General features: G+C 43.0%; 2 protein-coding genes across 5 annotated transcripts in view; both read right to left on the reverse strand.

Moving 5' to 3' along the window:
- LOC109416910 (SH3 domain-containing protein 21) overlaps positions 1-20,806 on the reverse strand; it is a 328,588-nt gene that overhangs the window by 85,614 nt on the left and 222,168 nt on the right. The window lies entirely within an intron of this gene.
- On the reverse strand, positions 18,300-19,891 carry LOC109416907 (nucleolin). Of its 4 annotated transcripts, none has more exons than XM_019691022.3 (3): positions 19,756-19,891; positions 19,340-19,420; positions 18,300-19,230 (listed from the first exon to the last, which is right to left on the reverse strand). In XM_019691022.3, exons 2-3 carry the CDS (start codon positions 19,400-19,402, stop codon positions 18,910-18,912), a joined length of 384 nt encoding a protein of 127 aa, XP_019546567.3. In that variant the 5' UTR covers positions 19,403-19,420; positions 19,756-19,891; the 3' UTR covers positions 18,300-18,909. The 4 variants fall into 4 exon arrangements, with proteins under 4 accessions (XP_019546567.3, XP_019546568.3, XP_019546565.3 ...); XM_019691023.3 differs by having other exon boundaries at positions 18,300-19,227; positions 19,756-19,885; XM_019691020.3 differs by having other exon boundaries at positions 19,668-19,786.

Consider the following 20,806-nt stretch of genomic DNA (forward strand, 5'->3'; position numbering starts at 1 on the left):
TTTCAACGTTGAACGTGAAAGTTGGTTGCTGGATTGGATATTTTGTGAATTATTTGTCCAATTATCATATGCTGTTGGATCGTTGAGAGCTGACATCTTTGTACCTCATCAGCTCTTGTTGTATATTGGACCTCGACTACTACTACCACGGGCACTCAATGTTCACCCGGTCGGCAAATACGAAAGTACCATACACTAATACCCAACAATCGACAAACAACAGTAAATCATCACTGTCAGTGTCTACCAGTCTTGTGCATTATCACCATCATAACACAAAAAAGCCGCAACATCAACATTGCCCTTCTTCCTCCATCAACGCTACAGCCGACCGTCTCTATGTTGCTGTCGAGCACATTCGAGACGAACGCATTGATACGGTGGCTGCCGCCGCCACGCTCTTTCTCCGCAAATCTCTTGAGTAGCCGAACGCTTCTTAGCCGTCGTTCCGACGCAGAGCTATGTCACTCACTGCTGGGTGACTCTCGTCTGAAAATGCCAGGATGAGGGTCAATTTGTTAAGTAGTATTGCATGGCGCAGCAAACACAAACATAGCACGCCCTATGAATAGAATGCAAAGCGTAGAACAAAAACTCGCTTCGGTGTTTCATCGTGTGGTTCGAAAACAAGAGACGATCGCTGCTGTTGGATGTGGTTGACTCTGCATTGAACGAGGGTTGGCTTGAGTGGCTTTTGCGTGAATCGATTATGTTTTGATGGACTGCGTTTGTCGTATGAAGTGATGGTTAGAGCGAGTGTCATTCGACATTGACCCTCCTGAAACTGCACAACCCTGGTGTCTACTGCGTCTACCAAAACCAACTCTAAGGAAGGTATGGGGAAACCTAATGATCACGTTGAATCGTTAGATGAGCTTCTACAACGTATGCAGCGTATGTTCGATAATACTAATACCAGGATAGAGGCTAGTGTGGAGAACTGCAAGCGGGATCTTCAGACGGAGATAAACACTCTGCGAGCCGATGTACAAAAAATCAAAACAGAGTGTTCATCTGAAATTCGCTGTCTGTCTAGCACAGTCATGGAAATCGCAAATGATGTGCGATCTAACAAGCAGCGAATTATGATTGGCGAAAGAACGAACGATTTGCTGTTATCTGGAGTCCCCTATCATTCTTCCGAAGATTTGTTGGATTACGTCACCAAGATTGCCAATGTTCTTGGTTTCGACAACGACTGTGTTCCACTCATCTACGCCAAACGTTTGGCAAGAGCTCCAATTGCTGCAGGAGTTACCCCTCCAATAATTTTGCAATTTGCATTTAAGCTGGCAAGGGACGATTTCTACAGCCGGTATTTGGCAACTCGAAACCTTTCGCTGACTCACCTGGGATTTGATGTGGATAAACGGATTTTTATCAACGAGAACCTTACTGAGGAGGCCCGTAGGATTAAGGCGCTTGCTGTGAAATTAAAGAAAGCAGGAAAATTGATCTCCGTCTATACGAGGAATGGTACCGTTTTCATCAAAACTAAACCGGATGCTGCTCCAAGGCCAATTTTTGCTGAGGATCAACTAGCTGAATAAAACCTTTCCTATTTTTTTTTTCTGTTTCCTTTCAAGTTATTCCTTGTATCCGTTCCTTAGGATGTTCCTTGCTTCCATCCTCTCCTGAAAGTTAGAACATGACACCTGTCCAAGAAGTTTTTCTTTTTTCCTTCCAATATGGTCCATGAATCCTTTCCTTATAACTATCCATGTTTTCTTCCTTCCTAAAAGTTATCGTTCGATGCTGCCCCGGATGACTGTTGATTGGACCCTGTTGGTTGCTGTTGCTGATCCTGATGTTATTGCTGCTGTTGGTTGCTGTTCTGCCGTTTGTTGTTGTTGTTTTTTTTTTTTACCTTTCTTGCTTTGAATGGTCTATGAAAGACTTTTTAGCCGTTAATTGCCCCCTAACGAATCAATACGAACTGAATTTGAATATGAATCGCAATGTAAATGAAACTTGAAAAGTGTTCTTCCAGATGAAAACTCATCACTCGGAGTTCGTTTTAGTAAATAGGTTCCTTCTATTGGGTGTGGGTGTGTATTGCCTAAGGTTCTCGAATTCGTTTTTTGTAATCGATGTCGGTTGAAACGTTGACCAGCAATACCCGAACGAATAGTACCATATCTCATATACCTCGTGCTGTCATAAATGCGGCTTTGCGTTCTGACACATTGAATATTTGCCATATGAATATACAGAGTATCTGTGCTCGCCAGTTTGCCAAGTTTAATGAATTCAAGCAATGTTTTTATAACAGTAAAGTAGATTTAGTTTGTCTAACTGAAACGTGGTTATCAGATAAAATTTCTGATGATGCTATTGCTATTGAAGGATATAATCTAATAAGAAACGATCGCATCTACAGTCGGGGAGGTGGTTTGTGTATCTATTACAAAAATGACATTTCTTGTAAAATATTGTCATCGTCGGAGCTGCCTTACAGTATAGACGACGTCAACATAACTGAATATATGTTTGTTGAAGTAGTAGCCTACAATAAGACATTTTTACTTGGACTAATTTACAACCCTCCAAGGAATGACTGTGCAGAATTCTTATTTGAGAAACTCACTAATCTGTCAATATCATATGGAAAATGCGTTCTCATTGGTGACTTTAACACAGATTTGTTGAAGTTTGATAACAAATCTAATAGGTTGCGCAGTGTTGTTGAAAATTTAGGCTTTACTTGTATTGGATCTGAACCCACTCATTGTTCCTCAGATAGCAGTTCTTTGATAGATCTGCTCTTAGTAAATGATTCTGATTTTATATTGAACTTCAATCAAGTGGCTGCACCGGGTTTCTCATATCATGACATTATATTCTCATCCTTGAACATTCTCCGTACACGGCCAGATTCTGTCGCGCTTATTCGTGATTATTCTCGGATTGACAAAACTGCTCTACACAATGCTTTGTATAATACTGACTGGTCTATCTTCTATGCGATAAATGATTCTGACATAGCTTTGAATATTATGAACCAATTTATTCTCGAAACCTATGAAACTTTCGTTCCAATCCGCATGCGTAAATTTAAAAATTGTAATCCATGGTTCAATAATTCGATATCCTTAGCTATGGTGGAGCGTGACCTAGCTTATCGTTCATGGATAAGAAGTAGAACCCAAGATGATCATTATTTGTATAGAAGACTGCGAAATCGTGTAACCAATATGATCAAAGAAGCTAAATCCAATTATGTTTCCCACATAGCAAATTCGGCTAATTCAACTAAGATTTTATGGAAAAGGCTGAAAGAAATAAATGTTACAAACAATTCTTCACCTATACAATTCTCGAATTCATGTGATGAAATCAACAACTTCTTTAGTTCTAACTTCACCGTGGACCAATATCTGCCATCAATAGTGCTACCAAATGAGAATGGTTTCAAATTCACTTTAACCAATGAGTATGAGGTCTCTAAAGCAATTAACTCTATAAAATCTAATGCTAATTGGACTTGACGGAATTCCTCCCAAGTTTGTAAAACTCGTTTTACCCTATATCATCAGTCCAATAACCCACGTATTCAACACAGTAATCGCAACTGGTAAATACCCTGCCGCCTGGAAACTCTCTAAAATTTTGCCGATTAGGAAGAAACCTCGGAAAAATGACATGCAGAATTTACGACCAATCAGTATTTTGTGCGCCTTGTCAAAAGCCTTAGAGAAAATTTTGAAGACCCAAATACAGGAATTTCTTTCGACTTTTAATCTCTTACATCCCTTTCAATCTGGATTCAGATCAGGGCACAACACCTCCTCTGCACTTTTAAAAGTGCATGATGACATTCATGAAGTAATCGATAAAAGGGGTATAGCTTTTCTGCTTCTTATAGACTTTTCTAAGGCTTTTGACAGGGTGTCGCATTACCGGTTATTGCGTAAGTTATCTACCCTTTATAACTTTTCAAGTGATGCAGTAGGCCTTATACGATCGTATTTAACGCTCCGCTCACAAGTAGTTGAAGCAAATGGTCAATTATCCGATACTGTCGGTATTACATCGGGAGTCCCACAGGGATCGGTTTTGGGCCCTCTGTTATTTTCATTATTTATTAACGATTTGCCGTCAATACTGAGGCACTGTAGTATACACATGTTTGCTGATGATGTGCAAATTTATATTTGCTCTACAAATCACTCTAAATCGCAGCTAGCTCAACTTGTTAATGCCGACTTGTCACGTGTTTTATCATGGTCAAACAACAACCTTCTTCCAATTAATTCATCCAAAACAAAAATAATGTTTATTTCACGATCCCGTAACACGTCTAGTATTCTTCCTGACATTATTTTAAATAACCAAAAAATTGAATACGTAAATAGGGTTTCGAACCTTGGTATCATCTTTCAGAGTGATTTAGAGTGGGATGCTCATATAGATGCTGTATGTGGTAAAATTTTTGGTGGCCTACGACACCTCAAGCAAACTGGGAGCATGCTGACTAATCAAGTGAAATTACGTTTGTTCAAAGCCTTATTACTACCTCATTTTACTTATGGTTTAGAATTATTTCTAAATGCTTCTGCATGATCTCTTGAAAGACTTAGGGTGGTTTTAAATTGATGTGTGCGTTGGATCTATGATTTAACATCATTTTCAAGCGTTACTCACCTCCAATCTGAACTGCTTGGATGCGGTTTTTATGATTTCCTTAATGTGCGATCATGTACAACGTTATACAAAATAATAACCACAAAGGCACCTCGTTTTCTTTTTGACAAACTACAAGCATTCCAAAGTGCTCGCGTACAAAACTTTGTTATTCCGCAATACAGCACATCGCATTATGGGGCGTCATTCTTCGTTCGGAGTATTGTAAGTTGGAATCAACTTCCACCTGACGTAAAATCTTGTACCAGTATTAAAGAGTTCCGCAGGCAGTGCACACACCATTTCAGTAGAAGGAATTAGTTTGTATAGTTAAGTTAAAAATAATGATTTATGAATAATGTTGAATTCCGATTGCTAAAATTTAAAAGGTTGTACCTTACTTAGCAAGTATTCGTTATAGAAATAAATAAATAAAAAATAAATAAATAAATAAAGTATCTTCGTGCCTGTCACACGATATACACATGCAAAATGATCATTTGCCGAGGAAGCTCTCAGTTAATAACTGTGGAAGTGTTCATAGAACACTAAGCTGAGAAGCAGGCTTTGTCTCAGTGGGGACGTAACGGCAAGAAGAAGACCCAATGATCATTCGGCCTGATGACCATTCGGCCTAATGACCATTCGGCCTAATGACCTTCGGCCTAATGACCTTCGGCCTAATGACCTTCGGCCTAATGACCTTCGGCCGGATGACCTTCGGCCGAATGACCTTCGGCCGAATGGCCTGACACCCAATAAAGTGTATTGCAATGAAATGGTTCGCTATACTATACATTTACATGGGATTTTTATGTAACAATATATTATACTGTTTTTCTTACGTTTGAACTATTCACTTTTCCGAAACATTATTTTTCCGTGATTTTTTAATTATTTATTCAGTTTAAGATTTTTTCCGTGCTTTGTTTTGTTGATGTTTGAGACTTTTTTGATGCAAAGGAAAGGAAAGAGAAAAGAGTGAATAAGTTGAAACATCAGTTTAAAGTCAATAACATGTTTAAATCAGTGGTAAACCAGATGTCCTAAGAACTGCAGGTCCAAGCAGGGGTTCAAGAGATATGGCGGGCTAGGTGTGTAGAGTGTGATGAGAGAAATACGAATGTAGGCCAACCCGGAAAGATGCAGGTCAGATTATCGTAAATCAGTGGATGAGTTCAACACTATTTTTTCTGTATTTGCATTTAGAGGAGTTTTCTCCTCTTCTCTCATGTGAACTTGCCTTCGACCACAATTGAATCAAATGCGATTGACAAACTTTATCTTTGACGTAGAGCCATCTTTAACATATGAACTGGACTGAACACTGAAATGGCTTCTAATATAGGTTCGTCTGCGGGTTCGCTTTTTAACCTAACTTATATTTGAATCGAACTTGACAGTTTTCTCATGAGTTGTTATGTATTTCAAACTTTAGTCAAACTGGTGCCTCAATATTTCAATAATGGTTAAGCACGCTGTAATGATACTTATGTATCTCGTCACCCACTTCATGCAACTACATTAGTGGTCTAATAACACTTAGCGCGCACAGCATAGTACCATCATGCCGCTCAAAGTGTTGCCACAAATAATGCTTAGTTTACAAAACCCGGTTATCTGGCTGGTGGGGCATGGGAGCCTAAGCTTCAACTGTTAATGCAATCAGAGACTACTCAGACTTAGACGTGGGCGATCCTATATATGACGGGTTGTCCAAAACGCTCTGGAGATTTCCCAAAGCGCATTCTAATAAATCTAGTAAGCCTAAGATGCCATTAACAGGAAGAAAATGACAAGATAATATAACAATATAATATATTATGGTTTATGTAATGTAAAACAATACAACATAACTTGGAGAGACGGACCAGCCAAAGGCTGAAAGTCTCTTTAATAAAGACAAATCAATCTACAACATAACAAAAGAGAACCATTCCAAAACCATTTCATTAAATGTATAACCAGTAGTGAAAAAACAATTTATTTACGGTACATTTTATTGTTTGAAACCATTCATGTACCATACAATGAACGGTATATTTAAACCCACGTATCAGTATTTTGAACAATTCATTAACAATATGGGGAAAAATATTTTTTTATATTGTTACGATACTTAACAACCTGTATAACATATTGTAAAAATCTTTTTTACAATTCACGGTATGGTGTCTACATTACATCTTATTGTTTTTGATTTTTTTATTTTCACAGTGGTGTCTATTGTAAAAATATGGTTCTAAATAGTACTGTTACAATACAACGTTCGGGTTTTCTACTGTATTTTTTATTCGGGCGTCTACGGGTACTCGGTCTACTGAAGGAAACTCCTGTGAACCGCATATCAACACACACCTCGTTGTTTCCACTTTTGGTGAATTGTGACAAAATTGTCCTTGCTCCACGTGATCTTAAAATTGCTTGTAATTTCCCGTATAGGTCATTTTCCACGAAATTCCCTTTTCGGGCAGAGTTGACATCTAGATATCTGGAAAGAAGTATTTCAGACGGCACCGTATGTTACACTGATGGCTCCCTTCTCGAATGTCGAACAGGTGCTGGTGTTTATTCTCGTGAGCTAATGGCTACATCAGTCTTACTCACTTGGTAGACACTGAACTGTTTTTTCTGGCTGAAATATTTGTTCTTATGTGTGGAGTGCAATCAGCGCTTCAACAGCACGTAATGGGCAAAGTATAATATACTTCTGTTCAGATAGCCAGGCTGCTATTAAAGCACTTTCTCCGACCAACTCTAAATAGTTATCGCTTGTCGAACTCAAATCGAGGAGCAGTATACAGCAAAAGCTGTTCACCTTGTATGGGCACCTGGCCATTCCTCCCTCATTAGAGATAAATTGGCTGATGAGTTAGTTCGCATTGGAGCACCCAACTAACATTTTCAGCGCTATAAGCTTCAGTCATTTGCTTTCTGTTGGGTAACCATCGAGTAAAAGCAGTCAACGCTGAATAAAAGGAAAGCTAGTCAAATATAAATCGTAAGCTAATACACGACTGCAAAACAAGCATCATACAGCTACCAAACTCGGTTTTCAGAAATTCATTGCTTGTCACTTGGGGCTGCCTTTACTCCACCGTATTCCAACTCCGGGAGATTTCCCGGAAGATGTGAAAACATGAACACATCGAATAGGAGTCCCCACTAACAAAACAGCTGCTACTATACAGTACAATTCGTTATACTGACAAATCCCCAAACCAGCAGCGCTTTAAAGGCCGTTATGCGATTTCATTACGGCTAGAAGCTGTAATAAAGAAACTGTTGGTTTACCAACATTATTGTCAAAACAAACTTTAAGCGGGATATATAGCTACTACACAAGTTCTTTACAGCTATCCATGTATGTGCTGTGAAATTATTTGGGTTGCTTTTATTGCACTTTAATTCAATGCCGGAAGATGTGCAAATCGAGTAAGAGTCCCAGCCACTACAACAGCTGCTTTTATACAGTACGTTTTGTAATGTTGCCAAAACACAAAACAGCAGCGCTTCGTAGCCGTTTAAAGAACACTCTTTCAGCTAGAAGCTGTGAAGAAGAATCTGTTGGCGCAACCACACAGCTTGTTCAATGTAAACATTTATTGCGTTTGACGTTTGAGAAGCTTTTGCAGCAAGAAGAAGTTGGGTAAGGTTTCTTGTGGCACAATTATGAAGCCTTGTCTGGAGTAAAACAAAACGGGATATTTTCTATGCTATTTATATATAGCAGTGTGGCAGCGAGGACATCATCGGGACCAGTGGATACGGAGATCGGGAGTTCGATTCCAAGTAGCGGCAAGTACTTTAATTATTCAATTTTAAAAGTTATAATTTCAGTTCCACATGTATTGCGTCACGGTATCCATAATCTAATTATATTTAATCGTTTAATTTGGGGATGCCGTAAACTATTATTTAACAATTGCGAAAAGGCTGAAAAAGCGCCTTCTCAAGATGTTATTCAGTTAGTGGTTACATAGGAGCCGAGAAAAAAGCTATGACTAGGTGGCATAGAAGCTGATCGCACAACATGTACAAGCTGATTAAGTTCGCCAGATTCATTGGTATAGGGCTTGCATAGAAGCTTCCGTCCATATGTACAACACAGTAACTCAGCATCAAGCCGTACAAAGGACGCTTTGTTGACGTTTACATTCACAATAAATGTTTGTTGGGCATCACATGACTCTTTTAGTCCTGAGCCACCTATTCCGTACCTGTGCCTATCCCCACCCAAATCCTTATTTCCTTCCTTTTTTCCTCAGGTAGATGATGAAATAGGCTTTTATTATGGCAATGGGACACATGTCCCGGCACGGTAAAGGCTGGGTATGCTGCGCAATTCAGATCCCATTGTGATCCACTAGCCTCTGCCCAGCAACTCCTATCCCTACCTCCACGCGGTACCGGCCGGAAACTATGAGCAACCTTAGGGAAGATTGGGTAACCAACCCCGGTGGGAACTTTGGTCGTAGGCTGACAGGGAAGGGGGGGTTTGCTTCGGCAAACCTGAGCGTCTGTTCTCCAGGAGGAGCGGCTCACAACAGCGTCTGATCCCCATGTTAGGGGCGGCTGATCTACGTCCGAGTGCCAGGGAAGGACTCTAAGCTCAACTGTGCACTATGGTCCTCCGGAAAGTAGGGGGTTGGTGTCAGGCCCTACGAGCCAGCCGTAAAAAACCATTGTAACGGAAAATCAGCAACAGAATAATACGAACCGAGACCAACGGCAACGACCCCAGCGAACAAAAAGGACTTGCGATTGGAAACTCGGTACGTGGAACTGCCGATCTCTCAACTTCATTGGGAGCACCCGCATACTCGCCGATCTACTGAAGGACCGCGGGTTCGGCATCGTAGCGCTGCAGGAGGTGTGTTGGACAGGATCCATGGTGCGAACGTTTAGAGGTAATCATACCATCTACCAGAGCTGCGGCAACACACGCGAGCTGGGAACAGCTTTCATCGTGATGGGTGATATGCAGAGGCGCGTGATCGGTTGGTGGCCGATCGACGAAAGAATGTGCAGGTTGAGGATCAAGGGCCGATTCTTCAACTTCAGCATAATAAACGTGCACAGCCCACACTCCGGAAGTACTGATGATGACAAGGACGCATTTTACGCGCAGCTCGAACGCGAGTACGATCGCTGCCCAAGCCACGACGTCAAGATCATCATAGGAGATTTGAACGCTCAGGTAGGCCAGGAGGAGGAATTTAGACCGACGATTGGTAAGTTCAGCGCCCACCAGCAGACGAACGAAAACGGCCTACGACTCATTGATTTCGCCGCTTCCAAAAATATGGCCATACGTAGCACCTTTTTCCAACACAGCCTCCCTTATCGTTACACCTGGAGATCACCACAGCAGACGGAATCTCAAATCGACCACGTTCTGATTGACGGACGGCACTTCTCCGACATTATCGACGTCAGGACCTATCGTGGCGCCAACATCGACTCCGACCACTATCTGGTGATGGTCAAACTGCGCCCAAAACTCTCCGTCATCAACAATGTACGGTACCGGCGACCGCCACGGTACAACCTAGAGCGACTGAAGCAACCGGATGTCGCCTCAGCATACGCGCAGAATCTCGAAGCCGCGTTGCCAGACGAGGGCGAGCTCGATGAGGCCCCTCTAGAGGACTGTTGGTGTTACGAGTTCGGATCAGAGAGAAACGAGTACGCGTCTTTACTCGAAAAGGATAGTTTAATGACTGATATTGTGTTCTACATAAAGTGTATAATGCTGGAAGGGTGTTAACGTTTTCAGAGTTGCCAGTAATACTTATTGATGTTTATACGAGAATACAAATACATATCTAATAATGCAACATCCCCTTCTCAGTTTAAAAGTAATATTCACTTCTTAAGTACATAGTCTTGAAACTTCGCTGGCATCTTCCTCTCGCGTTTTGGTCGGCTGGCCTTCGCTGCGTCCTTGGCCGTATCCGCCAGAACTTTGGTCTCTGTTGTTGGCAATACACTCGGCAACACCGATTGCTGTGGTTGATCGGCATTTGACATGTTATCCCAAAGGTGATCACGTGTTGGAGACAGCGGTATAACATCTGTAGACAATCGTGGCCTCGGCGGAGTACAGATTGGTGGTTTGCTTGGTTCAGCAGCTGCTTGATTTTCTTGATGGCTTGATTGACCGACTAACGGTTGCGGTACAGGCGGGCATGAAACTGGTTCTTTACGCGGTTTGATGTTTACTAAGTCACGGCGATAGCAGGATCCTCGAGCCTCGACCATGTATGATCTTTCGTTGTCTTTGTGCTGAATAATGGCAGGAGTCCACTTCTTATCGGATTCTGGATGTAGTTGCACGTACACAGGAGATCCAGGCTCAAACGTTGGTAGGTCACGTGCTTTTCGATCATAGTAATACTTTATCTTCCTTCTGTTTTCCAAAATGTTTTCGGACACGTTGGGAAATGCTCTTGGGAGATACTTTTCCACCGATGCCGGAACACCACACCGTGTACTGCGAGAGAATAGCCGACAAGCTGGGCTACTTCCTATCCTGTTGGGTGTATTCCTCCAGTTGAGCACTGCATACCATAGATTTTCCCCAGTATCTTCGGATTTCTGGATCAACCGTTTCATGATTTTCACTGCTGCTTCAGCTTTCCCGTTGGCTTGCTGATGACTTGGTGCTGAAGTGGAATGCTCGAAGTTCCACAATTTCGCAAAATTTTTCATCTCCTCATTAACCAGATTCGTTCCGTTGTCCGAAATCACCAACTGTGGAACACCGTAACGAGCAAAGTTTCGCTTACAGATTTCGACCAGGGTACTTGCTGTCATGTCTTTCAAAATGTCTAGCTCGATGTAGTCCGAGTAATGGTCAACCATCACCAGGAAATTTCGTTTTCGACCTCGATACTCGGCGAAGAATATGTCCAATGACACGACCTGAAAGGGATAGATCGGTACTGGGTGACTTTGCATTGGAGGTTGCGGTTGACTTGGGCCGTATCGAGCACAAACAGAACATTCCTTTACAACATCCGTAATCTGAGGACTCATACCCGGCCAGAAGACGTTTTCCCGGGCTAGTCTGAGAGTTGACTCGATCCCATTGTGACTTGCGTGCACACGGTCAATCATGGAGCGCTGCAGACTGCTTGGAATTACAATTCGGTCGTTTCTGAATATTAGGCCGTCTTGCGTTGAGAGTTCGTCTCTGTATTTGTAATACATTTTCGCCGAAGCAGGAACAATCTTGATCGAATTCGGCCAACCGTTCTGGATGAAATGCCTTACCGCTTGTAGAGCAGAATCTTGCAGGGTTGCTTCGATGATAGTTGCCAAACAAGCATCAGAAATGCTGAGGTAGCTTGACAGTTTCCAATCTTCCAGTTGTTTGAAAACCCGGTAGATGTTCATCTTCTTGAAGGACTGCGTTTCCAGAGTGTCGTTGTGGGGTGCACGAGAGATCGCATCCGCTACAACATTTTCCTTGCCCGTCACGAATTGTATCTCGATGTCGTAACGCTGCAGATTAAGCAACATGTGTTGCAATCGCTTCGGAGCAGTCAACAAAGGCTTCTTGAAGATATTTATAAGCGGTTTATGGTCTGTCTTGATGATAGTCTTTGGATTCCCCACTACTAGCTGGTCGAATCGTGTGCAAGCGAATAGGATGGACAAAAGCTCCTTCTCTATCTGAGCGTAATTTTTTTCTGTGGCAGTTAGTGTACGGGAGGCAAAACCAATTATACCGCCTTGTTGGAACACCGCCGCACCTAATCCGAAGGAACTAGCGTCGCATTCAATTACCAGTGGTTGGCGAACATCGTAGTAACGAAGAGTCTTGATATCAGCAACTAAAGATTTGAGTTTTAGAAATTCTTCGTTTTGCAGAGATGTCCATTCCCATGGAACTTTTTCGGAGATCAGTTGTCTCAAACTGACACAATTTGCGCTCAAGTTGGGAATAAATCGACTCAGATAGGTAATCATACCAACAAAACGATGTAGCTCAGCCCTATTCGAAGGAGTTGGATAGTGGACAATGGAGGACACTTTTGACTCGTCCGGTTTCAGACCCTGGGTTGTAAGAATGTGACCATAAAATTTAACGGACGTTTCGCAGAGTTTTAGCTTCGCCTTATTCAGCTTTACGTTGTGCTGCTGCAGTCGCAGTAACAACTTCTCCAGATTTCTGTTATGGTCCACCAAAGCCTCTTCAAATGTTTCACCTCGACCGTAGATCAACAAGTCATCCGCCAAACACTCTACACCCTTCAGACCGTGGATGATCTCTTGTAATTTTGTTTGAAAGATTTCAGGGGCAGACGTGATTCCAAAGGGTAACCTCAACCAACGGTAACGACCAAAGGGGGTCCAAAACGAAGTTAACTTGCTACTATTCTCATCCAGCACAACGTGCCAAAAGCCTTTTTTCGCGTCAACGGTAGAAAAAACTTTTGCTTGACCAAGCTCGGGGAGGATCTCATCGAGAGTCACGAACTGAAGGTTCGGTCGCTTTAGCGCTTTGTTTAAGGGGATGGGGTCCAAGCAAATCCGGAGGGCGTTTGAACCCTCCGAGCCACGTCTAACAAGAAGGATGTTACTCACCCATTCCGTGTGATTATACTCCCTTGTGATTATTCCGTCCTGCTGCAGCTTGTCCAACTCGGCCTGAAGCTTGTCGCGTAGTGCAATCGGCACACGCCGAGGCTGTTGAATTACTGGTGGAACGGTTGTATCCACCTCCAAGGTAACTTCGCCTTCCATTTTACCGTATCCGTTGAAAATGTCACTGAACTGGTTTACAATTTCTTCTGCTCTGATTCGATAAATTTTCAGCATTTCCATATCATTATTCGATGATAATGGAGAGCTCACTGAAACGTTTTTGCAGAACTTCACTAATCCCAAGGTTGTGCAGACTCTCAGCGACAGCAGAGGCCTGTGACTAACATCAACCACCTGAAGCACCAGAATGTACTTCTTGTTCTTATGTTTACACGGAAATTTCACTTGTCCCAGCACCGTGATTGCATTACCGCCAAACGCTTGTAGTTTGAACGGAGACGGCAAAAGTACTGGATCGGGGTCATTCGTTAGTTTACACAACCAATCATAGCCAACGAGGCTCGTGTTGGCACCCGTGTCGAGCTCGCACTTCACACTTTTCCATTTTCCATCAGCCTTCATCATAACTTCTGCCAGCACACTTCCACCTTTCTGGGAGTTATCATAGATCTTTCCGATCTCACCTTCTACTTCCGAATCACTAGATTGTTCACCGTAATCATGCTCTGAATCACTACCATCCGTACTGTACTCCTCGTCTTTTACTTCCTTCACTTTCCTTGATTTTCCGTGCTTCGAAAAGCTTTCTTTCCCGACGCGGCACACTTTCTCAAAGTGGTTCTTGCCACTGCACTTCTTACACTTCTTTCCGTACGCGGGGCAAGATCCTTTCGCAAAAACATGCCACTCTCCACAAAACTTGCACTTCCGACTCTTCGAGGTTTTCACTTTGTTTACATCCAGTTTGCGATCCAACGAAAGCACTTGCGAGTGCTTTGCCGTTATTTCTTCCATACGACACAAGTCAATCGCTTTTGCAGTGTCTACGTCATTCATGGTAAGCATTTTTGTCTTCACGTGGGGCCACTTGTTAGAGGTAACGAGTTTGTACGTTATCAACTCGGGCTCGAGCGCACCAAACTTGCATGGCTTAGCCAAGCTTTTTAAACGACAAACAAATTCATCGACACTTTCAGAAGATAGCTGCGCGGCACTGAAAAACTCCAGCCTGTCCACGATCAAGTTTCGCTTACACACCACCTTTGCACGAATCGCAGCGAGCACTGTGTCCGAATTTTGCTTATCCTGTGCTGTCAGCTCGAAATTGAAATATTTTTTCAGCGCAGGCGCGCCCACAACAGATAACAAAAAGCTCACTTTTTTAGGTTCATCGACCACCGGCCAATCATTCATTCCTATTGCCGTGGCGTAATTTTTCCAATTGGATTCAAAAAAACTCATGTTTTCTTCCATGTCACCATCAATTGAGAGAGGCGGGGGAAGAGGCACATTCGGTGAAACCGTCGGAGCAGCGGCCGCTGCCGCCGATTGTTGACTCATCTGTCGCATCATTTCACCGAACAACGTGTTCTGATTTTCCAATAACTTAGCTATGTGTTGCAACTCCATCTTGACGATTCTTCAAGCCCGGCCGGAAAGAAAATGGCGTACGAAATTTTCGCGTAGCAGTTCGACGCGTCGCAAAAGAAAAAGCCTGTTTTGCTTTCTATCGTTATTGCGCTCAATTCCATGCACTTCGAGTTTCCACACGGGATTAATCGTCACTATCGTCGGAATCGCGAAATCTATCCGGAACCTGTTTCGTAATCCGCGATCACTTCTGACTCCATGTTACGAGTTCGGATCAGAGAGAAACGAGTACGCGTCTTTACTCGAAAAGGATAGTTTAATGACTGATATTGTGTTCTACATAAAGTGTATAATGCTGGAAGGGTGTTAACGTTTTCAGAGTTGCCAGTAATACTTATTGATGTTTATACGAGAATACAAATACATATCTAATAATGCAACAGTTGGAGTACAGTGAAAGCAGCCATCAACGGCGCAGCCGAGAGCACCATCGGGTACGTGGAACGGAATCGACGTAACAAATGGTTCGACGAAGAGTGCAGAACGGTTTTGGAGGAGAAGAAAGCAGCGAGGGCGGTAATGCTGCAGCAAGGGACTCGACAGAACGTGGAACGTTACAAACAGAAGCGGAAACAGCAGACCCGCCTCTTTCGGGAGAAAAAGCGCCGCCTGGAAGAAGCGGAGTGTGAAGAAATGGAACTGCTGTGCCGTTCCCAAGAAACACGGAAGTTCTATCAGAAGCTCAACGCATCCCGCAACGGCTTCGTGCCGCGAGCCGAAATATGCAGGGATAAAGACGGAGGCCTCTTGACGGACGGACGTGAGGTGATCGAAAGGTGGAAGCAGCACTTCGATCAGCACCTGAACGGCGTGGAGAACGTAGGCACGGGAGCCCACGGCAACGGAAGGAACGACGACGCCAGTGCAGCGGAGGACGGAAATGAACCAACTCCCACGCTGAGGGAAGTTGAGGATGCCATTCACCAGCTCAAAACCAACAAAGCAGCTGGTAAGGATGGTATCGCAGCTGAACTCATCAAGATGGGTCCAGAAAAGTTGGCCTCCTGTCTGCATCGGCTGATAGTCAGGATCTGGGAAACCGAACAGCTACCGGAGGAGTGGAAGGAAGGGGTAATCTGCCCCATTCACAAGAAAGGCGACCATTTGGAATGTGAGAACTTCAGGGCGATCACTATTTTGAATTCTGCCTACAAAGTGCTATCCCAGATCATCTTCCGTCGTCTGTCACCAAAAACAAATGAGTTCGTGGGAAGTTATCAAGCCGGCTTCATCGACGGCCGGTCGACAACGGACCAGATCTTTACCGTTCGGCAAATCCTCCAGAAATGCCGTGAATACCAGGTCCCAACGCACCACCTGTTCATCGACTTCAAAGCGGCATACGACAGTATCGACCGCGCAGAGCTATGGAGAATCATGGACGAAAACGGCTTTCCTGGGAAGCTGACTAGACTGATTAAAGCAACGATGGACGGTGTGCAAAACTGCGTAAGGGTTTCGGGTGAACTATCCAGTTCATTCGTATCTCGCCGGGGACTGTGACAAGGTGACGGACTCTCATGTCTACTCTTCAACATCGCGCTGGAAGGTGTGATGCGACGAGCCGGGTTCAACAGCCGGGGAACGATTTTCACAAAATCCGGTCGATTTGTGTGCTTTGCGGACGACATGGACATTATCGCTAGAACATTTGGAACGGTGGCAGAACTGTACACCCGCCTGAAACGCGAAGCAGCAAAGGTCGGACTGGTGGTGAATGCCTCAAAAACAAAGTACATGCTGGTAGGCGGAACCGAAAACGACCGGATCCGTCTGGGTAGTAATGTTACGATAGACGGGGATACTTTCGAGGTGGTGGAGGAATTCGTCTACCTCGGATCCTTACTGACGGCTGACAACAACGTGAGCCGAGAAATTCGGAGGCGCATCATCAGCGGAAGTCGGGCCTACTACGGGCTCCAGAAGAAACTGCGGTCGAAAAAGATTCACCCACGCACCAAATGCACCATGTACAAAACGCTGATAAGACCGGTGATCCTCTACGGACACGAGACATGGACCATGCTCGAGGAGGACCTGCAAGCACTCGGAGTTTTCGAGCGACGCGTGCTAAGAACGATCTTCGGCGGTGTGCAGGAGAACGGTGTGTGGCGGAGAAGAATGAACCACGAGCTCACTGCACTTTACGGCGAACCCAGCATCCAGAAGGTGGCCAAAGCCGGAAGGATACGGTGGGCAGGGCATGTTGCAAGAATGCCGGACAACAACCCTGCAAAGCTGGTGTTTGCAACGGATCCGGTTGGCACAAGAAGGCGTGGAGCGCAGAGAGCACGATGGGCGGACCAGGTGGAGCGTGACTTGGCGAGCATTGGGCGCGACCGAGGATGGAGAGCGGCAGCCACAAACCGAGTATTGTGGCGTACTATTGTTGATTATGTCTTGTCTTAATGATGTTGAACAAATAAATGTATGTATGTATGGGACACATGTCCCAAAAGGAGGATAACGTGCCTCTGGTGTCGGCCTTCTGATACCAATTATTGAAGAAAATGTCACAGACGTTTATTCCGAATTTCTGAAATAAACTTTCTACAGAAAATTTGTCAGGAAATTCCTCAAATAAGTTTACCAGAAAACATTCCAAAAATTCTATATGAACTCATAAGTATACCTATAGCAATTATACAATAATCACATAATCAATTTCGCCATTCACACCTTCAGGTTTTCCGGGAAAGTGTAAAAAATCCCTATACGGAGTTCACCAGAGAGTACTTCAGTTATCAAACTAGATTTCTTTAAGCATTTTTATGGAGTACACACACACACACACTCTTGTGAATTCCGACACAAATAGTTTCAAGCATGGGATCACGTTACAAGGCCTTCTGAATAGGAAGCAAATTTCAAGCATTTTTTACATGTAAACGTTTTGATTGTTTCCAGCGTCTCTAAAAATTGTACAACGACTTAGTATCACAATAACACTTTGAATATTCCAGTAAGTTTTACAGATCCACTTAAAAGTTTGGTTTCTTCGATGTTTTACAAGCTCCACAGATTTATACATAAAAGTCGTGAAATTCATAATCAATGCGGGAAAAAGCGGGAGCTTCAATTTTGATTTTGTGTGGCCACCGTGCAGCTGGTACCTAATAAAATTCGCCATAACTTCAGTCAAAAAAAGGACTAGAATAAGTTCGAGAAATGTCGCCAAACAAAGTTGCATTGTGTTCAGCCATCCTCAGCCGCAGCGTTGCTTGAAGCGCGAATTGTACAAAATAGAGAGACGAGTGACTCTATTTTGAACAAATTCTTTTTTATCATACTTAAAAACACGGCAGGCTGCGTTAGGCTGATGAGTGATGAGGTTGCACAGATGCCAAAAGAACAACAGACAAGTAGATACGCCTCCGTTGTAGGCTATGAACACGATGACTGACCTATGCATAGTTGAAGACGTCATGAAGGATGTTCTTTCTCGAAAAAAGAAAACCAACACATTGTGATTTTGTTATATAGCAAGTATCTGATACCTTAATTTAGTGTGTTTCACTTGGTTTGACTACTACGCAATGTTCAAGGTCTTTTTATTAAAATGATGTTATTATTATATTCGTTTTTTGCTGCTTGGGACGAACTTTTTTTTTCTTTGCTTCTTGTGTTATTACATCACGTGTATTAGTTATAGTTATTATAGTAGTAAAAAGAGTTGTCTCTCTTGTTGGTTTTGAATTTCACACACCGAACAAATACATATTGTGTACTCTACTTGTTATAACCATTGTTTTGGTTGTTTTTGTTTTGTAACATTGAAACTTTGTTAAGTGCTGAATGTTTTTTGTTTTGTGTCATAACTTGTTAAGTTTTTCTTTTGTTAAGTATGTGTATTGTATGCTTTTTCTTCGCATTGTGTTTCTTCTACTTTCACTTCTTTTATGGTTAGGTGTATGCAATCGTGTTTTATAGATAAGTTTTTTTTTGTATTTGTTTTGAATATAGTTGATACGAGATTCGTACTCTGAACTTACGGTGGCTTATTTTTAAAGTACCATTTAGATTTTGGATTTTCAAATGGAATTGATCATAATAAGGGTTAGAGAAAGGTTGACAAACAGTTTAAGAATCAGATTCATCATCGTTCTCCTCGTTATCTTCGCTTTCGTTTTCATCTTCGTCATCTTCATCTTCCTCCTCTTCGTCATCGTCCTCCTCCTCGCTGGACTCGGGCTTCTTCTTGCCTCGACCGCGACCTTTCTTGGCCTCCGGCTTTTTACCCTTGGCGGGCTTTTTGGCGGCAGCTTTCGGTCTGCCACGGCCGCGCTTGGGCGAAGGCTCCTCGTCGGACATCACGGCCTTCTCTTTATCCTTCTCCTTCTCGTCGGCCTTATCCTTCGGAGAGACAGCGCGGGCTCGCTTCTTCGGAGCGACGCTGTTCTGCTATGAGGGCGGGGTCGAGGGTGGAGAAAATTTCAAAAAGGAAGAAAAGCGAAAGTTTATTACTATCGGAAGAAAAAGCTTTTCGCTACTCGCCGGAGCGCGGACAAACCTTTTCAGGATTCGGAGGGCGGCCTCGACCCTTTTTCGGTTCAACGACCTCCGTATCCGACATTTTGGTACTTTTAATGCGCTGAAATGTTTGAAGAAAATATTTAAAAAGAATATCGATTATTCAGCATTTTTCCTCTCATATAGACTAAGCAGCATCACTTTTCTTCGTTTTCTTATTTTCGCCCAGCACAGAAAAGCACAGGGACGCCATTAGGCTCTCATCTCGTTTCACCCACGCTGAGTTTTCCCGATTTTTCCAAAAGTGAATTTCCGCCTCAAATATCCACAATTGCAAACATTCTTCAATCACCAGACACTTCACTTACCATCGCGATCACTTTCCACCGGTTTTGATCCGCAACCACTCGCTATATTCAGTGAAAAACTCACCTTTCTTGCGGAAAATGTACCTACCTTGTCGCGTCTAGCTGGCAAGCGCCGAAAAAGTTCTCAACACCAGGGGAGAAACAATATTCTTACACGCGCGCGCCTCGTCCGTCCTTGCTGCTCGTGGCTCCGCACGCGATGGACCTTTTTCCAACATCCTCATCACTGGTACAGTAGCGTTCACACTTCACATGACAAAAAGGTAGTTGTCACAATAATTTTTGTCAAATTTTCTGTCATTTTATTTTTAACGAATTGTTTTTCTTCATTAAATGAAATTTAGATTTCAACTCCTTTTGGTTGCGCTCTTTGTTATTCTGTACTACTTCAAGTAACATTTTTAGAACAGATTGGCTTGTTGAGCCTTTTAAACCCATAATACAACCAAAATACACTGAAGTTTTTTTTTACGACGGTAATGGTCCCGCGTAAATAAAAACCGCGTAAAAAAAACCGCGTATTCTCTACTGAATATTGTTTTCGCTATTCTTTCTTCCGACATTCACACTACGTGTCCAGCCCACTGAAGTCTGCCGTATTTTATACGTTTCACAATATTCGCATCTTCGTACACTTGGTACAACTCATGATTCATGCGTCTGCGCCTCTATTTTCTTGTTTCCCACCGAGAATTGTCCGCAGCTGGCAAGCGCCGAAAAAGTTCTCAACACCAGGGGAGAAACAATATTCTTACACGCGCGCGCCTCGTCCGTCCTTGCTGCTCGTGGCTCCGCACGCGATGGACCTTTTTCCAACATCCTCATCACTGGTACAGTAGCGTTCACACTTCACATGACAAAAAGGTAGTTGTCACAATAATTTTTGTCAAATTTTCTGTCATTTTATTTTTAACGAATTGTTTTTCTTCATTAAATGAAATTTAGATTTCAACTCCTTTTGGTTGCGCTCTTTGTTATTCTGTACTACTTCAAGTAACATTTTTAGAACAGATTGGCTTGTTGAGCCTTTTAAACCCATAATACAACCAAAATACACTGAAGTTTTTTTTACGACGGTAATGGTCCCGCGTAAAAAAAACCGCGTAAAAAAAACCGCGTTATTTCAAGACCCGTCGTAA

This window comes from Aedes albopictus, chromosome 1, assembly GCF_035046485.1.
Source record: "Aedes albopictus strain Foshan chromosome 1, AalbF5, whole genome shotgun sequence".
Classification (NCBI taxonomy): Eukaryota; Metazoa; Arthropoda; class Insecta; order Diptera; family Culicidae; genus Aedes; species Aedes albopictus.

Excerpts from the sequence above, each read along its gene's own strand:
- LOC109416907 (XM_019691020.3), bottom strand. Across the intron at positions 19,231-19,339 it reads GCCCTCCGAATCCTGAAAAG|CAGAACAGCGTCGCTCCGAA; the intron begins GTTTGTCCGCGC and ends CCGCCCTCATAG.